Source organism: Pelodiscus sinensis, chromosome 3, assembly GCF_049634645.1.
Source record: "Pelodiscus sinensis isolate JC-2024 chromosome 3, ASM4963464v1, whole genome shotgun sequence".
Taxonomy (NCBI): domain Eukaryota; kingdom Metazoa; phylum Chordata; order Testudines; family Trionychidae; genus Pelodiscus; species Pelodiscus sinensis.
The window spans coordinates 83838146-83858748 of NC_134713.1; the positions used below are offsets into that span (position 1 = coordinate 83838146).

The 20603-nt window shown below is 42.3% G+C and overlaps 1 protein-coding gene across 2 annotated transcripts in view; it reads right to left on the reverse strand.

Moving 5' to 3' along the window:
• The window catches only part of ROS1 (ROS proto-oncogene 1, receptor tyrosine kinase), a 101745-nt gene that overhangs the window by 49495 nt on the left and 31647 nt on the right, over positions 1–20603 (reverse strand). For both annotated transcript variants that reach the window (XM_075924044.1, XM_075924045.1), the window contains exons 15-23: positions 20122–20232; positions 18721–18902; positions 17580–17771; positions 11611–11711; positions 8419–8633; positions 7951–8114; positions 7367–7529; positions 1356–1615; positions 90–153 (exon numbers count right to left, since the gene is read on the reverse strand). In XM_075924044.1, the coding sequence (XP_075780159.1) occupies positions 90–153; positions 1356–1615; positions 7367–7529; positions 7951–8114; positions 8419–8633; positions 11611–11711; positions 17580–17771; positions 18721–18902; positions 20122–20232 (1452 nt within the window). The remainder of the gene's footprint in view (positions 1–89; positions 154–1355; positions 1616–7366; positions 7530–7950; positions 8115–8418; positions 8634–11610; positions 11712–17579; positions 17772–18720; positions 18903–20121; positions 20233–20603) is intronic.

Consider the following 20603-nt stretch of genomic DNA (forward strand, 5'->3'; position numbering starts at 1 on the left):
CTAAAGGTAAAAGGTTCATTACCAAACTCCTGTACTACTGAGTCTGGCATTAGCATTTGCAAGGCAAGGGATGGGGGTAATATCGGTACCTGATGAGTTAGCTTCTACTATATTAGATAGCGGTCCTGGACCAGCTGATGTGAAGGCCTGCACCTGGAGATAAACAGAACAGGAGAAATATTACTTAGCAACATACACTGAAATCATTTGAGCACCTGCTTCACAATAAGAACATGAATAGTTCCGCTGACAGCTCACATGTTTAAATTCAGTGCATTTAAGTGCTTTGGTGGATCAAGGCCTGAGTGGAGAGGGGCTTCTAAAGATGGTTGGGCTATAATAGTTCATCCTGCATCTACAGTAGGTCCCCATGTAAAGGAGACAGGCTCTTCTCATTTCAGATAAAAGGTCTGGAAGCACTTCCACTTGCTGCTTCCGTGTTGTAATTCTTCAGCAGGCCCAGCGGTTTCATCCTTGGACAAGGACACAGCTCTCCTGGCCCCTTGTGTTTTGAATTTAATGCACTACCAAGCCATGCATTACGAGGTGGCTCTGTTCTCACCTCATAATGAAAAACAAAGTGCCACACTACATTTAAATATGGCCCGCTGGTAACAGACATCACGTAAATCCTCATTCTTCTTCACGGGGCAGGGTGGGGGAAGGGAGGGAAAGCTTTCAGGGGATGTTCTTATCATAGAATCCTAGGGATGAAAGAGACCTCAGCAGGTCATCAAGTCCAGCCCCCTGCCCAAAGTAGGACCAATCCCAACTAAATCAACCCGGACAGGGCTTTGTCAAGCCGAGATTTAAAAATCTCTAGGGATGGAGATTCAACCATCTCCCTAGCTAACCCATTCCAGTGCTTCACCACCCTCCTAGTGAAATAGTTTTTCCTAACATCCAGCCTAACTGTAACTTGAGACCACTGTAACTTGAGACCACTGCTCCTTGTTCTGCCATCCACATTCTTGATCTGTGGAACTAAGCTCTGTTGGGTCTTTGACTCTGAGCCACCCAGGAGTCAGATCTACAAGTCAGAAGAATTTGTACTTAACCTACTGCTACTAACAGGGACTTGGGAAATCAGGAAACTTTCCTTTAGGCCACTCCAAACCTGTATAATAGTAATGGGAGATAAAACAGTTTTGCTGTCCTCATTACACTGACAGGCACAGCAAAGCACAGAATGGTTAAATAATTAACCCAAGTTCCAACAGTGACTCAATGACAAAGCTACAAAAGGAAACCAGAAATCCTGGCCCCCAGCCCTGTGCAAATTATTAGATAATACATCGTGACATGGTTATAACACCGGAAAAAAACCAGATCACCACCTTATTAATTTTCCATACCTGAAACCTCACTGTCAGCCTGGGAAGCACATCTTGGAGTGAAAAGGACATCAAAGAGGGTGTAACATCACTTATATTCCATTCTGTAAATGTCTCATTTGTGCCACTTTGATTTACTATTTGATAGTAAATTCTGAACTTTGTTAATACTCCATTTTCTGTCTTCGGTTTATTCCACCTAAATTCTACTGAGGCTCTGTGTTTGCCTTCATATGCACCATGTGACACATAGATTCTGGGATTTGCAGGTGCTGAAGGAACTGTTTTCAAAATACAAACATAGCAGAGAACACAAACATAGCAGAGAACTTGTGTTAAAATAGGATGTTTGATAACCCCTGCCTTTAGCTCCTGAGCCTAGACTCTACAAATTAAAAGCACCAAGGCTGCTAAAAAGAGAAAAAATATATTTAGACGAATACAGCAATTTGTGGAATTCCTACTTCAGCCTAAAACTGTCCTTCCAAACAAATTTATTTTGAGGAAAAACACAAATATTTCATTACATAAATAGGTATGTGAAAGCACGAGTGTATGTTGGAATGGCAAGATAGTTCCACTAGCTGCTTCCAAAACTCCCTACACATGATTGTGACTGCTATGTGCTTTTCACTGTCACATGTATTTCATTTTAGCTTGAGCAACACAAACCCACAAAACTGGCACTACTCTGTATATACAGCAGAACTCTGTGAATGTCAGTGGAGCTGTCCACATTTGCACCACCTACACATCACAAAACATTTGCCCTAAATCTTTCAAACTCTGTGAAAGTGGCATATTGCATCAGTTTTTCCTTATGTTTTGTCCAGATGCATTAATTCTATAGTAATTATATTGTCAAGTATCCTTTTAACTGATTCATCTTTGACCTGACCTGAATAAAACAAGACATCTAGGAAGTAAAAAATGATTACCATTTCTAAAAACCCAAATAGCTGTCTAAAGTATTATATGCAGGATTTTACTGGTCATTTTACAATACATTTCAGTCCATCAATCTTGCTTAATATCACAGGCAGGGGAGCATGGGCAGCCAATGAACCAACTGTTGAGGAAGGCTAGTCCCTTACCCTTCCCATTTTGCCTCTCCCTCTTCTGCAGGAACCCAGAGCATACACGTCACTACCACTGGCCCCCTGTGTCCCAGCGCCAGGCTATCCAAGCATCCCCAGACCCTCCCAGAGCACCGGCCTGGTGAGTGGTGCAGTCCCATTGTCCTCAGTACCAGGCAGGCAGCACAACCTCGGCCCCAGCACCAGCCACTTGGAGTCCCCACAGCATGGCACCAGCACCAGCTTTAACCACAAAGAGTGGGAACTGCAGGAGGAGGTCTGGGGCCACAGTGTAGGTAGTGTCACACCAGACTATTTTGGCCTAGGAGAGCCAGCATCCATGCAGAGGTGTTGATATTGCCATGTATTGTCTGTGCAAACATCTACTACTACAGTGGTGCATTCATGCATGTGCAACTGTGATTGTCAAAGCCACTCAAGAATAATGATAGAAATGTAGCTGTGTTAGTCTGGTGTAGCTGAAACAAAATACAGGACTATGTAGCACTTTAAAGACTAATAAGATGGTTTATTAGATGATGAGCTTTCGTGGGCCAGACCCACTTTCTCAGATCAAATAGTGGAAGAAAATAGTCACAACCATATATACCAAAGGATACAATTAAAAAAAAAGTGAACACATATGAAAAGGACAAATCACATTTCAGAACAGAAGGGGGATGTGGAGGAAAGGGGGAGGAAGGTAAATGTCTGCGAGCTAATGGTATTAGAGGTGATAATTGGGGAAGCTATCTTTGTAATGGGTAAGATAGTTAGTGTCTTTGTTGAGACCGACACGTAGAGTGTCGAATTTTAGCATGAATGACAGTTCAGAGGATTCCCTTTCAAGTGCAGATTTAAAAGGCTTCTGGAGCAGGATGCAGGTAATTAAGTCGTTGAGACAGTGTCCTTTCTGGTTGAAATTTGAAGAAACTGTTTTTTCTTTGTGATCCTGTCTAATATCTGTTTTGTGGGCATTGATCCTTTGGCGAAGTGTCTGAGACGTTTGTCCAATGTACAAAGCAGACGGACACTTTCGGCACATGATAGCATAAATTATATTTCTGGATGCGCAGGAATATGTTTTCTTGATCTTATAACTTACTTGGTTAGGCCCAATAATGGTATCAGCAGAGTGAATATGTGGACAAAGCTGGCAACGGGGTTTGTTGCAAGGGAAGGTACCAGGGTTGGTATTAGTGTGGTATGTCCTGTGGTTGTTGGTAAGAATCATCTTGAGGTTAGGTGGTTGTCTATAGGAGACTATGGGTCTGTCTCCCAGAGCTTCTTGGAGTTTAGTATCCTGTTCCAGTATAGGCTGTAGTTTATTGATAATGTGTTGGACAGGTTTAAGTTGGGGGCTGTAGGTGATGACAAGTGGTGTTCTATTGTTGCTTTTCTTGGGTCTGTCTTGTAGTAGATGGTTTCTAGGTATTCGTCTGGCTCTTTCAATTTGCTTTTTTACTTCTCCGGGTGGGTAGTTACCTACCAGAGCCCCCCTATCAACACAAAAGGAAAAATAATTCTATATGGACTCCCCCTGACGGTCAGAATTACAATCCGCAACAACACCCAGACTAACATTATTTGCAAACAACAACAAGCGACACACAATCTCAGCCACGCTGAATACCATGCCATCCAGAGTCTCAAAAAGAACCTGGACATTATAATCAAACCAGCTGACAAAGGGGGTGCTGTGGTCATTATGAATAAGGCCGACTATAACCAGGAGGCAACCAGACAACTCTCCAACACCACATTTTACAAACCTCTCTCCTCTGATCCCACCTCGGAATACCAAAACAAACTACACTGTCTCCTTAAAAGCCTCCCTACAGCTACTCGGGAACAAATCCACACAGAAACACCTTCTGACCCCCGACCAGGATTGTTCTATCTGCTTACCAAGATCCATAAACCTGGACACCCCGGACGCACCATCATCTCTGGTATTGGCACGCTCACTACTGGTCTATCCAGCTATGTAGACTCTCTCCTCAAACCCTACGCAACCAACACCCTCTGCTATCTCCGAGACTCTACTGACTTCCTAAGGAAACTACAAAACATCGATAACCTCCCCAATAACACCATCCTTGCCACCATGGATGTAGAAGCACTATACACCAACATCCCACATGAAGACGGATTACAAGCAATTAGAAACACTATCCCAGAGGACACCACTGCCAACGTGATAGCAGACCTATGTAACTTTGTTCTCAAACTGGAAATAATTGTGGGTGAGAACAATTTATACCTCCAGAGCAGCGGCACAGCCATGGGTACACGCATGGCCCCACAGTATGCTAATATCTTTATGGCTGACCTAGAACAACGTTTCCTCAACTCCCGTCCCCTTTTACCCCTTCTCTACTTATGCTACATCGATGACATCTTTTTTATCTGGACGCATGGCCAAGAAACACTGGAGACATTCCACAGAGATTTCAACAACCTACACCCCACCATTAACCTCAGCCTGGACCATTCTACACGAGAGATCCATTTCCTGGACACCACAGTACAAATCAACAATGGAAAATTAGACACCACCCTCTACAGAAAACCCACTGAGTCATACAGTTACCTACATGCTTCCAGCTCCCATCCAGCACACACCATACGATCCATCATCTATAGCCAAGCCCTTCGATACAACCGCATCTGCTGTAATCCCACTGACAAAGACCAGAAACTTCAGGATCTCTACCAAGCATTTATAAACCTCAACTACCCACCCAGAGAAATAAAAAAGCAAATTGAAAGAGCCAGACGAATACCTAGAAACCATCTACTACAAGACAGACCCAAGAAAAGCAACAATAGAACACCACTTGTCATCACCTACAGCCCCCAACTTAAACCTGTCCAACACATTATCAATAAATTACAGCCTATACTGGAACAGGATACTAAACTCCAAGAAGCTCTGGGAGACAGACCCATAGTCTCCTATAGACAACCACCTAACCTCAAGATGATTCTTACCAACAACCACAGGACATATCACACCAATACCAACCCTGGTACCTTCCCTTGCAACAAACCCCGTTGCCAGCTTTGTCCACCTATTCACTCTGCTGATACCATTATTGGGCCTAACCAAGTGACTTATAAGATCAAGAATACATATTCCTGCGCATCCAGAAATATAATTTATGCTATCATGTGCCGAAAGTGTCCGTCTGCTTTGTACATTGGACAAACGTCTCAGACACTTCGCCAAAGGATCAATGCCCACAAAACAGATATTAGACAGGATCACAAAGAAAAAACAGTTTCTTGCCATTTCAACCAGAAAGAACACTGTCTCAATGACTTAATTACCTGCATCCTGCTCCAGAAGCCTTTTAAATCTGCACTTGAAAGGGAATCCTCTGAACTGTCATTCATGCTAAAATTCGACACTCTACGTGTCGGTCTCAACAAAGACACTAACTATCTTACCCATTACAAAGATAGCTTCCCCAATTATCACCTCTAATACCATTAGCTCACAGACATTTACCTTCCTCCTCCTTCCCCCCGCATACTCCTTCTGTTCTGAAATGTGATTTGTCCTTTTCATTGGTGTTCACTTTTTTTTTTTAATTGTATCCTTTGGTATACAGGCAGTCCCCGGGTTACGTACAAGATAGGGACTGTAGGTTTGTTCTTAAGTTGAATCTGTATGTAAGTCGGAACTGGCGTCCAGATTCAGCTGCTGCTGAAACTGATCAGTTTCAACAGTGGCTGAATCTGGATGCCTGTTCTGACTTACATACAGATTCAACTTAAGAACCCCAGGCATCCCCAAGTCAGCTGCTGCTGAAACTGACCAGCGGCTGATTCCAGGAAGCCCGGGGCAGGGGCTTCCTGTAGTCAGCCACTGGTCAGTTTCAGCAGCGGCTGACTTGGGAACGCCTGGGGCAGAGCAGCTGGGGTGCTACTGGGTTGGTCCAGTAGCGCCGCCGGTCCTCGGCACTACTGGACCAACCCAGCAGCACCCCATCTGCTCTGCCCCAGGCATCCTGATTCAGCTGCTGCTGAAACTGACCAGCAGTGGCTGAATCAGGACGCCTGGGGCAGAGCAGCTGGGGTGCTGCCTGGTTGGTCCAGTAGCGCCCAGAGCGGCGCTACGGGACCAACCGGCAGCGCCCCAGCTGCTGTACCACAGGCGTCCGGAGCAAAGCCGCGGAGCACAGGGGCAGCGGGACAGCCCAGACGCGCCGTGGCTGTCCTGCTGCCCTTGGGTTCCACGGCTTTGCTCTGCTTTGCTCCCCGTCCCCCTGGTCTGCAGACCAGGGGGACAGGGAGCAAAGCGGCGGAACACGCGGGCAGCGGACAGCCCAGACGCGTCTGGGCTGTCCGCTGGCCGCGTGCTCCACCGCTTTGCTCTGCTTTGCTCCCCGTCCCCCTGGTCTGTAGACCTGGGGAACGGGGAGCAAAGCAGAGCAAAGCGGCGGAGCACTGTAGACCAGGGGGACGGGGAGCAAAGCAGGGCAAAGCAGCGGAGCACGCGGCCAGTGGACAGCCCAGACGCGTCTGGGCTGTCCGCTGCCCGCGTGTTCTGCCGCTTTGCTCCCCGTCCCCCTGGTCTGCTGGAGACCAGGGAGAGGGAGGGCCCTGTTCGTAACTGCGGATCCGACGTAAGTCAGATCCGCGTAACTCGGGGACTGCCTGTATATGGTTGTGGCTATTTTCTTCCACTATTTGATCTGAGGAAGTGGGTCTGGCCCATGAAAGCTCATCATCTAATAAACCATCTTGTTAGTCTTTAAAATGCTACATAGTCCTGTACTCAAGAATAAGTATCTGCATTCTCTAGGATTCACGTCAATGTCTGGAGGCAGCTTCCGCCTCTTTAGAAAGGCCCCTCCCTCTCTCTTCCCTCCCCCCCCAACATCCTGAAATAAACTAGGTCTGAATGAACACATTAAAGATTAGAAATGAAATTTGAAAGCTTGGTACCTTCTTCAGGGGCTCGAAGGAATATGGATGTTGAAGGTCCTTCCCCCCAGTAGGTATAAGGAGTCACTGTAAAATCAAACAGTATATAGGGCTCCAGCCCTTCAACTTTGTAGGATGGCACTGTGAGACTCTGAGGAGGCAGGCAGCGTTGACTGTCGACAAGCTAGAATAAGCACAAAACATTTTTCTCCTCTTAGAAAAACTTGGTAAACATTCCCAGTCTTTACTTTTTACAAAACAACCCCTACCAAAATGAGGAGACTACATTTATTTTGAACAGTCGTAGCTCCACTGAATTCTATAGAGCAATGACCATTTACACCACCTGAGAATCTGCCACTTTGATTTGAGTGTAACAAGAGTTTATCAAATATGCTAAAATCAAGTGATGTTTATAACTAGACCTATTATGGTCTATTTTGATTGGTTGTTAAATCAAAGTAATTCAAGCATTCTTTTGAAGAGAATGAAGATCTGTCATGTATCTATAAATAAATACATAAAGGCATAAGCGGTCTAATTTTTAAAGCTGTCAGTGTCCAGGAGCAATATTTCTAGATGATGGGAAAGAATCTCATGAATACCCTGGTCTGTAGAACTTTGGACTCCACGCAGTAGAAGACAGTGCCCCATTCCACAGGGGTGGAAGCATTCCAAAGGATGTGAAAATGTGAAGAATTCCCTTCGATTCTAAAGGAAGATTCCAGAATTAATTCTGGAATCACCCTGGGTGGGGAGGAAAAGTTGCCTGTGGTCCAGAAAATGAGAAAAAAAAAGAGTTATGAACAATAGTGAAATTTACAAATCTATGTGATTTATGAGCACAAGTTCCATTAACCTCCATTAATAAATTGTTAATAAAATGATTTAAGTTGGTTAGACCATGTCAATATTATTCGATTTGTCTTCCACAGGTTATCCATCTCTATTCTGATAAATGTATTAACAAGAGGGCTGTATTCACATCTTTTCCCACTCAGCTGTTAATAATCAAGAATTACAAGCTGACAAGGGATACATTTTAAAGATCTATAGATCAGAAAATCAAATACCTGGCAGAGGTTTGAGTGACCTCTGAACTAGGGTAAAAGTTGCAAATTCTGCTGGTTGCGAAAAGGGGATGTTAATACTCTGATTAATTTCTTGTATCGTAAGGAACCGATAGCCATTAATCCAGAACAGCCGTCCACTATAATACAGCAGTGCACTGTAGGATACTTCTGAAGAACTCCATCCTGCAAATTCAGTGACTATGGCATCACCACAACTGTGAACATAAATATGGTATTTCCTAAGCCACAACCTGCTTTGTAAGAAGAAAAGGATCTAGGTAACACACTTGGATACCTTAAACTTTATCCTTCAAGTTCTCCTTCCCCTTAGACAAGTAATAAGAACAAATAAAAAGTTTTTCTTTTAGTTCCTGCTTCCTCCCCTCCACTGAACATCCCTCAATCAGATGCACGACTAGAGCCCCCAAAACAGTTTGTTTCTTCAGTTCTTAGAAGATGACACCTTTAAAATGAGGTAAACATTTATGCTAAGTATGATAAATTATTCAAAAGGAGACAATATAGTATCCTTTATTAAAGACATCCCTGTCTTTTTGTATAACTGAAAACAATCCTCCCATTTTGATTAGCCACTGTGGTCTTTATTATCCTGCTCTCTCCCTTTCATTTCCTGCACCACTGCTGCCTCTGCACTCCAATGGAATTCCCCGGCAGCCTTGTGAGACATACAGACAGTAAATTCCTCTTTAAAGAAGGTTAGATAAGATCAGCTCCTATAGGGTGGCTGATGGGGTTCTTCCAGTAGTTCGCTTGGTACAACTGCCGCCAACAGAGCACACAGAACAACCAGCCAAGGGGATATGTCTCCGCTAACTGAAAGAGGACTCCAGCATGATGATGTTATCGCAAGGGTAAGAGCAGCGAAAGCTTAACTGAAGCCGCCGAATAAGGCCTGGCGTTTGGTGCCATAGCAGAGCGGTTACTTTCCCAACCCTTCCTCTCACCCAGTCCTTAACTCCTAACAAAGAAAACAAATACGAAAGATACAGTGATCCAGTCAGGACAAACGAGCCACGGATTTCTGCAAAGATCTATCTGTGCAACTGGCACAGTGGCTCCATACGAACCCTCTCCGTCTCACAGAGAGTTGCATATCTATTGCATGGGTAAGGGCCTATGGTATTGGAGACATGGTATAAATGTTCCTTGTCCACTTGGTTCAGCCCTCTTGAAAGGCTCCTTATAGCATAGACTCTAATTTCTTCTTCATTTTCTTGCTAAAGTAATAAAGCTAACAGACTTAAAATGGATACATAACTCACTGGCAACCTACAACCAGCGAATCAGCAGCCACACAAATAATTTGCCTGGCAAATCTCCAGTGCACTGTCACATTATTTCCATATGAGAAATGCAACTCTATGCCCAGCACCCAAACTCAGGAGCCTAAATCAGGAGCTCAGTTCCCCCAGATGATGCCCAATCATACCTCCTTTTGCTCATTTTAGAACCTACATGCAGAACTGAACATTTTGAAAACTGATCTCCTTCCTATCACAGCTCCAGTGAAACATCTGACATGCAGCTCACATTAGGAGCTCAATTCTGCTCCCACTGAAATCACTGGAAAGCAGGAGATGAACTTCATTAGCAACAGAATTCGACCCCAAGGTATAATGTGACTGATTGTTTTCAGGGTAACATGCCCTTATTTATTAAAAGCTATTAACCCTTGCCCCCAGCAGTAGGAATGGTGATTTGATCTAGCATGCCACTTCTGTGTCAAATCTTGTAAGTATTCTTTGATCCCAATTTATCTTCTGGGCAACAGATTAGATATGTTACCAAGACATCATTTTACCACCTTAGAAATATCTTTCAGCTTTGACACATGCTCTCCAATACAGATCTGAAAGGCTCCTACATGCTGTTTGGTCCATTAAGATTGATTACTCTGACTCTCTTTGCTCTGAATACCATCAAAGATGATATATGCCTTGCAGCTGGTTCACAATTGAGTTGCAAGTATTGCCCCTCACACAAACTTATGTGTTCATAGTACACTGGCCACCAGTGAGTCTGAGATTAATCTTAAAATTTAGTTGATGACATACAGGACTGGGTCTTCAGTCCAAGCGAGGGGCGTGTTTCTCCTGCTCATGTGCCCATACTTGTGCTAGCTGTCCTTGAGTTAGTGCAAGTATAAATAGCAGTGTGGCAGCAGTAGCACTGGTAGGGGGCCGCTGACCTGTGCCAAACACTTGTCCACTGGTTTCAGGTGGGTTTGTAATGGGCACGGTTCAGCCATGCCTCTGCGGCCACTACCAATGCTACTCCTACCACACTGCTATTTATACTTGTGCTAGCTCAATGACAGCTAGCCCAAGTATGTATAGATAAGTAGCGGAATCACACCCCTAGCTCATAGGTTAGATATAGCAGAAGACTCCATGTGAAATAGATATGCCTTTTAAGTCATTTTTAGAGGTTCACTCTGATTCCTGTACAGTTGGACTTGCAGTAACTAAAAGAAGCTTTACATATGAAAGGATACCGAAAAATTAAAAAAAAAAGTTGTAAACCCTTTGTAAGTAGTTTTTCTGTTCATATATGGCACATGCATAAAACACGGGAAAGTGAGCTAAAGGACTGATCAACATTAATCTAACGTGACCTATGAAACACGCTTGTGGCTTTTCCATTTGTGAATAAGGCATCCATCTCATATTCATGGGGTCAAAAAGACTACCATGTGACTACTGATTGCTCATGTGGGTAAGGGCTGCAAATTCCAGTCCTAACCCAAGGGCAAGGAGTATTAGTTGCTGCCCTTGATATTTGAGAAATGTCAGATTTACAAAATGATCCAGATTCAACATAATATGGAAAATGAACCACTTATTTCTAATGTTACAAGTCGAAGTATAACCTCAACTGAACCAAGCGTCCATATCCATGCTGTTTCTATCATTATGAAAAATATGAATAACTTCCTGGTAACACAACCCAGAGTTGTCCATAAGCTACAGGTGATCATTATTTACTTAGGATTAACAACATGTTCAGCTTAGTACAATACACATAATATAAAAGAGTTCCTGCCTTGAAGCCCTTTCAGTTTAAAAAGCGGAAACACAGAAGAAAGGATGCACTGAAATTCTCATTGGTCAATGTATTTGAGAGAGAGAGAGAGAGAGAGAGAGAGAGATGTACACTTAGAAATACTGTTACCTCTCTCCACAAAGTGATACTCTGTACAGATTTAGACACAGGCTGTCTTGCACAAGCCAATAGAGGAAGCCATCACTGAGATCCAAGGTTAGAGCAATTACCTACAAGACAGAAAAATCCAAATAGGAACGTGAACAAAATGAATACATTATGGAAAAGATCCCTTCAATTCTGAAAGATATGTGGCATACTTGTTTATTATTATACAGCACCTTAGAGTAAACAGCTCTTTACTAGAAAATACAAATTATAAATCTTTGTCACAATGATTTCCCACCCTAAATCAGATCTATGTAAAAAAAAGGATAACAATAAACAAATCATTAGATCCTCAACTGGTGTAAATCCGTATCACTTTATTGATTTCAGCAGTGTGACATTAATTTGCAGCAGGTATTTAATTATATTTATAAGCATCTGCTATGTTGCTCATCCCTGTAGTAACTGAGTACCTCAGATACTATTGTAGCCATATATCAATTAGCTAATGAAGCCTTCTATTCCTAAAATTGCATAAACACCTCTGGCATTTTAATGTCCTCTGTCCAAAACAAGTTGTTTGTTTCTAATCAGAAAAGCAGTGCCACTCTTTAGAGTAATATTTCACAGTTTCTGATTGTATTTTTACAATTTGATTTTACATAAGCTCTATCACTTCTGGGCAATCAAACCAAGGGACTCTTAGACAGAGTCTGATCTCATTATTTATAGAAAATGATATGCCAATTAATTAAAAGACATTTAATTCAGTTTACATTCAAAATAGCCACATTTCAGTTAGAACAATGTGCTATCATTTTTATTTAGTAGTAATCTGAAGAAAAAATAGAGGACTCTTGTTGGCCCTTACCTCTACTCTCACCTGCACAAAAATAAGGTGTTTTTTTAAATTAGTCCAGATGTTCCAAATAAATTGTGTAATTTCACATCTGTAGTCTACAGCATGAACAATACTCTATGCATAAATGGTAAAAGTAAGAATCAACTGACCTTCTTTGTGAGTGAAAATAAGATTTACATCCACAAATTAGGTGGCTGAGTTCTATCATATGAACCCTCAGCTAATTGTGCCTGCAAGTTTTTGCAGTGCAAGTGCAAAATTACAGATAAGGCTGACACCACTGAAATTTTGCCTTGACATTTCCCATATGCTGCTCTCTGGTCAAGGAATAGATCTCTCTAGTTTTTTAATATTAAGGTTTCATTATAGATGTGAATGGAGCATCCATTATTTTATTCTTCACTCACCAGAAACAAAAGATGTTGACAGGAGAGAGAAAAACAAATGCCATATCACAAACCTGGATCTTTGTTGTCCATAGTGCAATTCCCATCATATTTGTATTGATATTGCATGTCAGAAAATCAAGGTCTGAATTATTGCTCTTGTAAATTTTCTTTGTAAAAAGTAATCTTGGTATGAGCATGTATGTAGTCAGAGTAGGATTTTATATATATTATTTATGTTACCGATTATATCTCTCTTACCCACTCTCAGGGTATGTCTACACTACCCCGCTAGTTCGAACTAGTGGGGTAATGTAGGCATACCGCACTTGCAAATGAAGCCCAGGATTTGAATTTCTCGGGCTTCATTTGCATAAGCGGGGAGCCGCCATTTTTAAAACCCCGCTGGTTCGAACCCCGTGCAGCGCAGCTACATGGGGCTCGAACTAGGTAGTTCGAACTACGATTCCTATTCCGAACTACCAGTACACCTCGTTCCACTTATGCAAATGAAGCCCGGGAAATTCAAATCCCGGGCTTCATTTGCAAGTGCGGTATGCCTACATTACCCTCCTAGTTCGAACTAGGAGGGTAGTGTAGACATACCCCCTGTGGCATGTTCTATCAAATTTTGTCTCCAACATCCCAATAGCACATCTATGTTCTTTAGCCATTTTATTCTTTAGCCTCTTTTGCCCACCCCTTTTCTTTATCACTACTAGCTTCTTCCACCAATTCAGGTTTGTCCATCTCTCTCCATTATTACTTAAATTAAAGCAAAGAAAAAGGTGTACTCTTCATATTTAGAGGTCATGTAGTAATTTAACGCCTCTCCTTTCATGTGTTACAAAAATAGACAGATTTTTTCCCATGGTGTGACAGAGATTAATCTCTGAACATGATGTATAGTTGTTAACCTGCAATGTAATCCTATATCATAAGATGCAACATAAATTTAGTTTCTTGAAATAGCCCTTGACTTGCCATATCTCATGACGCAGTACTCAACAGGGTTCTGGCACATACTGCATGTGGCATGCTTTGCTGCTCCTTTATAATGTACTGACCTCACAAGTATATTGTAAAGAACGGTCAATGTTTATACAGCGCTTTGAACATACTGAGTCAGATCCCCACAGCTGGTGTAAATCTGAAGTCAACAGAGCTATGCCAATATACACCAGCAGAGGTATAAAGTTTATGAAGCTTATAAAGCACAACCCTCATGCTACATTTTTGTATATAATAGTTAGCCTTCTCACTTCTGCACAGTGCAATATCTTTAACGGTATCTATAGCTCCTTAGGAGCTGTACCAGGTCAGAGACCTACTCCAAGACTCAGGTTTAAAGCTCATACAGGTGAATAATTGGATTGGTGAAGATCTTACAATATTCTATTAATTTTGTTTTTAAAATAAGCTTAGTAAATTTCAAAGAATTAGCATATTTCAGCTCCTTGAAACTTGAACACTCTAAGTCACTTTTTTTCTCCCTTCCTTCCCTTCTACTTTCCTTATTTATTCTTGGATCTGGACTTTTAATGCTCCATTCTTCTGAAGAAGTGGGTTGCACCCACAAAAGCTCAAGATACCATCTACATGTTTTGTTAGTCTTTAAAGTGCTGCTAGATTATTCATTGCTTTTTAAGTTTTTCCAGCAAAGAATTAGTTATTCATATAAATAAATTTACGATCTGCAGTTACAATGGCTCTAGGGCAATAATAATTATTGTTAATTGGTACATTATTTGCCTTGTCATAACACCCAAAAGCCCCAGCCATTGGCACAAAAATGACCACCAGAGCAACAGGATAACAGCAATGAAGCAGACAGCTGCAGAGTTGGCAAAAGCTTTGAAATTCAGGAAGAGAAGCTTGAAGCTGATGCGGGGAGCTAACTGCAAGGATTCAGAGAAAGGGAGAAGGGCAAAATGCATGGCAAGGATGACTTTAAGAATCATAGATTAATGTAGGAATTATCAATCCATATGTGTTAGAGTAGATGCTGATCACCAGGGAGAAATCTCATTTTGTTAGGCACATTACAGGGCATGGGAATTTGACAACTTCCAGTGAAGAAATATGCATTGGCCAGCATCCAAGGTGGGACATAAGGCAAGTAAGTGGATGGCCCATTGATCTGTTGTGTTACAGCATGGAAATATTATTCTGCGTTGCAATCACTTTTTAATTCTTCAGTATTTAGGATTATAATATAATATTCAGTATTTAGGAGTGTAATATCTTTGTACTATTAGAATTTGTCATTAAATGTACTAGCTGAGCCCTCTTATACAGAGTGGATGTAATAAAAAAAGACCTGTAAGATGAACTGACTTTTGAAATGCCTTTAACCTTTAACAGCATTAAGTTTTACATCCTAGAAACGCAGATGGTTATTAGTTACCCTCTATGGAGAGGAAAAATATTTTGAAAAGTTAAAGATTCCAGGAAGGGTGATGAAACTAGCAAGAAGAAGTCAGTGGGAGTCAGAAACAGTGAGGCTGTGTCTACAATGGCATGATTTTGCACAAAAGCAGCCGCTTTTGCGCAAAAACATGCTGGCTGTCTACACTGGCGGGGAGTTCTTGCACAAGAACACTGACATTCTAATGTAGAAAATCAGTGCTTCTTGTGCAAGAATTATGATGCTCCCGCTCAGGGATAAGCCCTCTTGCGCAACTGTTCTTGCACAAGAGGCCAGTGTGGACAGGCAACGTTAATTTCTTGTGCAAGAAAGCCCGATGGCTAAAATGGCCATTGGAGCTTTCTTGCGTAAGAGAGAGTCTACACTGGCATGGATACTTTTGCGCAAAAGCACATGCCAGTGTAGACGCTCTCTTGCGCAAATATTTTAACGCAAAAACTCTCGCGTTAAAAGTATTTGCGCAAAATCTTGCCAATGTAGACGTAGCCCTGGAGTTCAAAAAAGATCTTTGATAATGAGCAGTATCTGTGGAAGATGGGAGCACACCTTGTATAACCTTAAAGAAAAAGTTGTATCAGTAAGAGATACACTTTAAAGAAAACCATTAGATGGATGCTGCAGCAGGCTGCCTTTTTGGTATTCTTGAGCACTTCAACAGTAATTTGGCAACAACTATTCCAAGCTCTGAGAAGGGGACTCTTTTTCCTGAGGAGGAGACTCAGCACATGTCACGGCCTGAATGAAGGCAGCTATTAGCCAAGTGCTGATGAATATTTATGGTGATGGAGCCGACAGCCTTTGTAGGCCCCTGGACAAAGCATTGGGGTGGGGATGGGGGGCAGGGAAGCTACAGAGGCGGTCAGCTCTGCTGCATACAGATGGGGCATGGCATTGGGTGCAAGGGGAGAGGCCAGCGCAGCCAGCTATCTGCGCACCACCTGGAGCATGACACTGCTCCCCCTCAAACTTGAGCGCCTCACACTGTGCACAGTGTGATGCTTTGACAGTGATTTAAAGGGCTAGGGCTCCTGCCGTTGTCTCAGCTGCAGTAGCAGTGGTGCAGGCTGGAAGCCCCAGGCCCCTCTGAATCGCTGTTCCCTGAGGCAACTGTCCAATTTTCTCCCCCTGTTGATGGTCCTGGCCGGACCTAAATGTGACGGCTCATTCACAGACCCTTATTATAGGGAAAAACATTGAAAGATTTGCCCCACATCCTGGACTGCTCCTAAAAAGTGCCCGGTGTAGCTGAGGAAAGGGGAGTGGAAAAGTACCTTTGAGCCAGATTTGCATTCCCTTCATCCTGGGGTTAATGAGGGCAGGTGGTCCTCTGGCTGCACTGACTGCCAGTGTTCCCCAGGATCCATTCCTGCAGACAGGGTCGCAATGTCTTTCCCCCAGCTACCTCAGTGCTGGGAGAGCAAGTGATACAGAAATAGCTACTATGGCTCTGTAGCAACAGACAATCCCTTTAGGCAAAAGGAACCTTCACATGGTCAAATACATCAACTGGGGAAATGGCACAAAGCTGCCCTGATGTAGTGGAGAATCGGGATCTTTATCTACTTTTTACGTTCCAACTTGATATGGATAAGACTAATTTGTTTGCAAAAGTCAAAACCAATCACTACAGTAATTCTATTTTGGGAACAGAAGGGAAACTTTAGAGAATACATTGTCCATCTTCTTGCTTACAGACAGGCAACATTCATGTGAGTGATAGCCTAGTTACTTGCTGTGACACCAAAGCCAAACTGTGGTTTTCAGCCCAAAAAACGGTTTAGTGGGTAGAAATGGCAAAATAACCAGCAGGAAACCATACAATACAATATCTTCCTCTAAATGTCATTTTAAACATTCAGGGCCAGACAGGATTTCAATTGAGCCAAGGTGGTTTACACCAGCTTATGAACTTCAAGATCTACAGTAGTCATTATTAAAAAGTCAATATTTGCCCATTACTACTGTCCAAGTCTATTTTGACATACCACAACTCTGTCTAAATACAAAAAAATAGCTCTCACTCTATAGGATAGCAGTAGGTAAAGAGTCACTTTTTAATGATAGTCACTGAAATTAAAAACTTGATTAACACAAATATTGTTATTCACATTCACACTTCCATGATAATTACTCAATAAAATAATAATTGTATGAATTAACTACTAAGGTATAATGCCAAGTTACACCCAATAACAAATGAAAGATTTCTTCTTTTTACAAATGAAGTATTGCTATATTTGATACACCAGGCACTAATACGGACTGTAAGCTGTGCAATTAGACACTAAAACACTTATTTTTAAATATCAGTCACCTGTTTACCAGAAAACCGGGGCTGCTCTTGTAACATACGGTAGTTCTCCCCATTCAGTCTGGTGCTTTCCACTGAGCAAGTTGTGGCCCAGTACAGATAGCCATTGATTGCATCAACCACAAGATCCTTCACCGGGAATGCAGCATGCACCACAACATCCATGTGTCCTACCAGCAGTGATTTTCTGTAGATCTGGGGGGAAAGGGTGAGAAATAGCATAGTTCCTCACACATTAGTTATGAGCCACAAACCACAGCCATATGAATACATGTATGTGATTACTTCACAGCATTTTATTTCAAGCTTAGGTGTTTAAAGTGTTGCATAAAGGATTATGCAAAATTAGCATTAAGGTTCTGCTATTCAGTGACAAAAGCAAAATCTGAAACGTCTAATCCTTCTTTACCATTCCTTGTTTTACCAGCCTTCTGAGCTGATCACAGTTCACACCCAGTCTTCACTCCCTATGCACAGCTGTAAATTAGGATTCAAGGCAGTGGCGCATTTAGACCCATGGTTCTCATTTTCAAAAGGGTCTCTAACTTTGCACTCATGTAATTAGAGGTAGACTTTGATAGCACATAACTTAGCACTGCATTTTTAATACAGGCACATTTTATATAACTTGCAAGGCTAAGCAACTGATTTTGGGAGCACAAAGTGCATTTGCAGCTATTTGGGCACAAAATATCAAAGTAGTATATCAGAGATGACTTCTGAAAAACCACCCCTTTATTTAATGAAACGCCTCAATTTTTGTACAATACCAAGGAAAATACAAGCGTACATTTCTTCATCAAGTGAGATTCACTTAAGCAATCTTTAGCTGAACACTAACTAACACTAAACTATTTATATTTATATGTATATTTTGAACCTGCAGTTCAGTATACTGGCTTTAATTAATAATTACATTTCATCTCAATTACATTTCATCCTTTCATAACTGGAAAAAAAGAAATATCTCAATGGAAGGAAAGGTATAATGTTATCTAGTTACAAGTTACAAGTTATCTACTATAAAATAAAGGGTCGACAGCAGTGCTCTCAAGTGATAAGAGTTGTTAAACATCTTTCCAAATACTATTCAATGTTTTTTTGTTATTTGTTACTTTAGCCATGGTGTAACACTCTTACATACCATATTTGCTTTGCCAGCCCAGTACAAGTACTGGCCCAACCAATCAAAGGCCACTATCCTTGCTTTTCTGATGTCAGATATATGAGACATCTCAATGGCACCTGTTGTTCTGCTCAGCGACCACATATGAACGTCCCCTGTTGAGTTGCTCCAGTAAAGAGTGTCATTATACCAGTCTATGTCTGAAACAAGAAAAGATACAAGCAGCTATTTCTCAATCACGTCAATAAAACTACAGTTTTTCAAGAACAATTTAAAATATCCAGTGAAGATCTTGTCTACACTAGCAGCAGCATGTAGGATACATGTAGCTATATGCTATAGTAGAGGGCTGGCCACATCCAAAGAGTAGCAGGAGAGAGCTACCAGAGCTTTTGTCTGATGCCCCAGCCTGCCTCTGTGGTAGGGAAAGGTTTTGCCAGTGGGGAAGACAGGAGGACATGACACTGCTAAAAGTAGCAGTGTAGCTGGGGAGGCACTGCTTGGACATTCAGAGAGCAGTGTAAGGTATATATCCTGGGGCTCAACTGTATCTTTACTCCCTCAAGCAGTACCCCACTGTCTACACTGCTGCTTATATCTATGCTCCATGTCATGAAGTTGCTATTCTCCACATAACCCCGTAACTACCTTAAGGCTGAAACAGGTCAAATTTGCTAAAAGAGCAGGAACAATTTGCAAAGGATGATACAGCTCTAAAACTCAGCTGAGTGCGAGATAGTCATCATGATCTCTCTTACGTAGAGCAATTACCTTATTACACCAACCTCATTCACATTAGAGTAACCCCATTGATTACAATGCAGGTTGAACTTCTACTACCCAGGACTCTCTGGTCCAACAACTTCCATGATCCAATACAGATGTTGCAGGACGAAAGAGTCTAGGTGAAGGGCTGGTGGCCAGCAGTCCTGAGAGGCAGGGTGCATAGCATGCAGCAGTGGGGGCCGGCAGCAAAGGGGAAGCCAGCCTACGGTCAGTAGTAAAGCCAGGGCTGGCAGGGATGTCAGTGGGAGATAGGAAGACCTTCCCTGGTCTGGCCAAATCCCTCATCTGGGACCAGTCATATCTCAAGAGTGCCGGACAAGGAAGGTCCAACTTGTAGCACTGCATTACTTTGAAACACTGAGGTTACACAGATGTAGAGAGATTGGCAGAAACTGAACCAGGGAACTTAACTCATCCCTAGTGTAAAAGCATTTCACCAGGGATAAATTTGGCCCAGGGAATGCAAGGCGTATCTGTCTCAAGACTCAGCTCAGCTCAAGCTGTTTCACTGCACATTCAGCTCTTGTAAGATATGATGAATGTTCTCATCTTTCGGTTCCTTTCATCCACTTTGGGTTACTCTGATCAGTGCGGACAGGCCTACTATAGGAACCCAACCTGAACAGTATTTACCTGAGGCATTCCTTATATCAGGAGAGAGGAATACTCCTGGCCCAAAATTATCCAATGGCTGCTTCCAAAGTCCGCCATCTCCCACAGCCAAGATATAAGGTTCTTCTTCAACTGACAAACAATGAACAAGTTGAAACTAGGCAGTACCCTATAAATAATCAGCACTGCATTATTGGTGTGCCAGCAGTCAGGATCAGAGACCCATTGTGCTAAGGGCTGTACAAACACATAATAAGAACCAGGCTCTGCCCCTAGGAACAGTAAATCTAAATATGCAAGAGAGACACAGGCTGTGAAAAAAGAAGTATGTGCCACCCATTTTTAGAAAGGCAATGGAGACACAGAGAGATTAAGTGCCTCACGCAAAGCCCAAAATACTTGGTGGAGCCAAGAACTGATTCCATATTTCCTGGGTCTCACTCCAGTGCCTTAACTATAAGCCTCTCCTACCCTCTCCATATGTATTATTCTAAGTACATTTA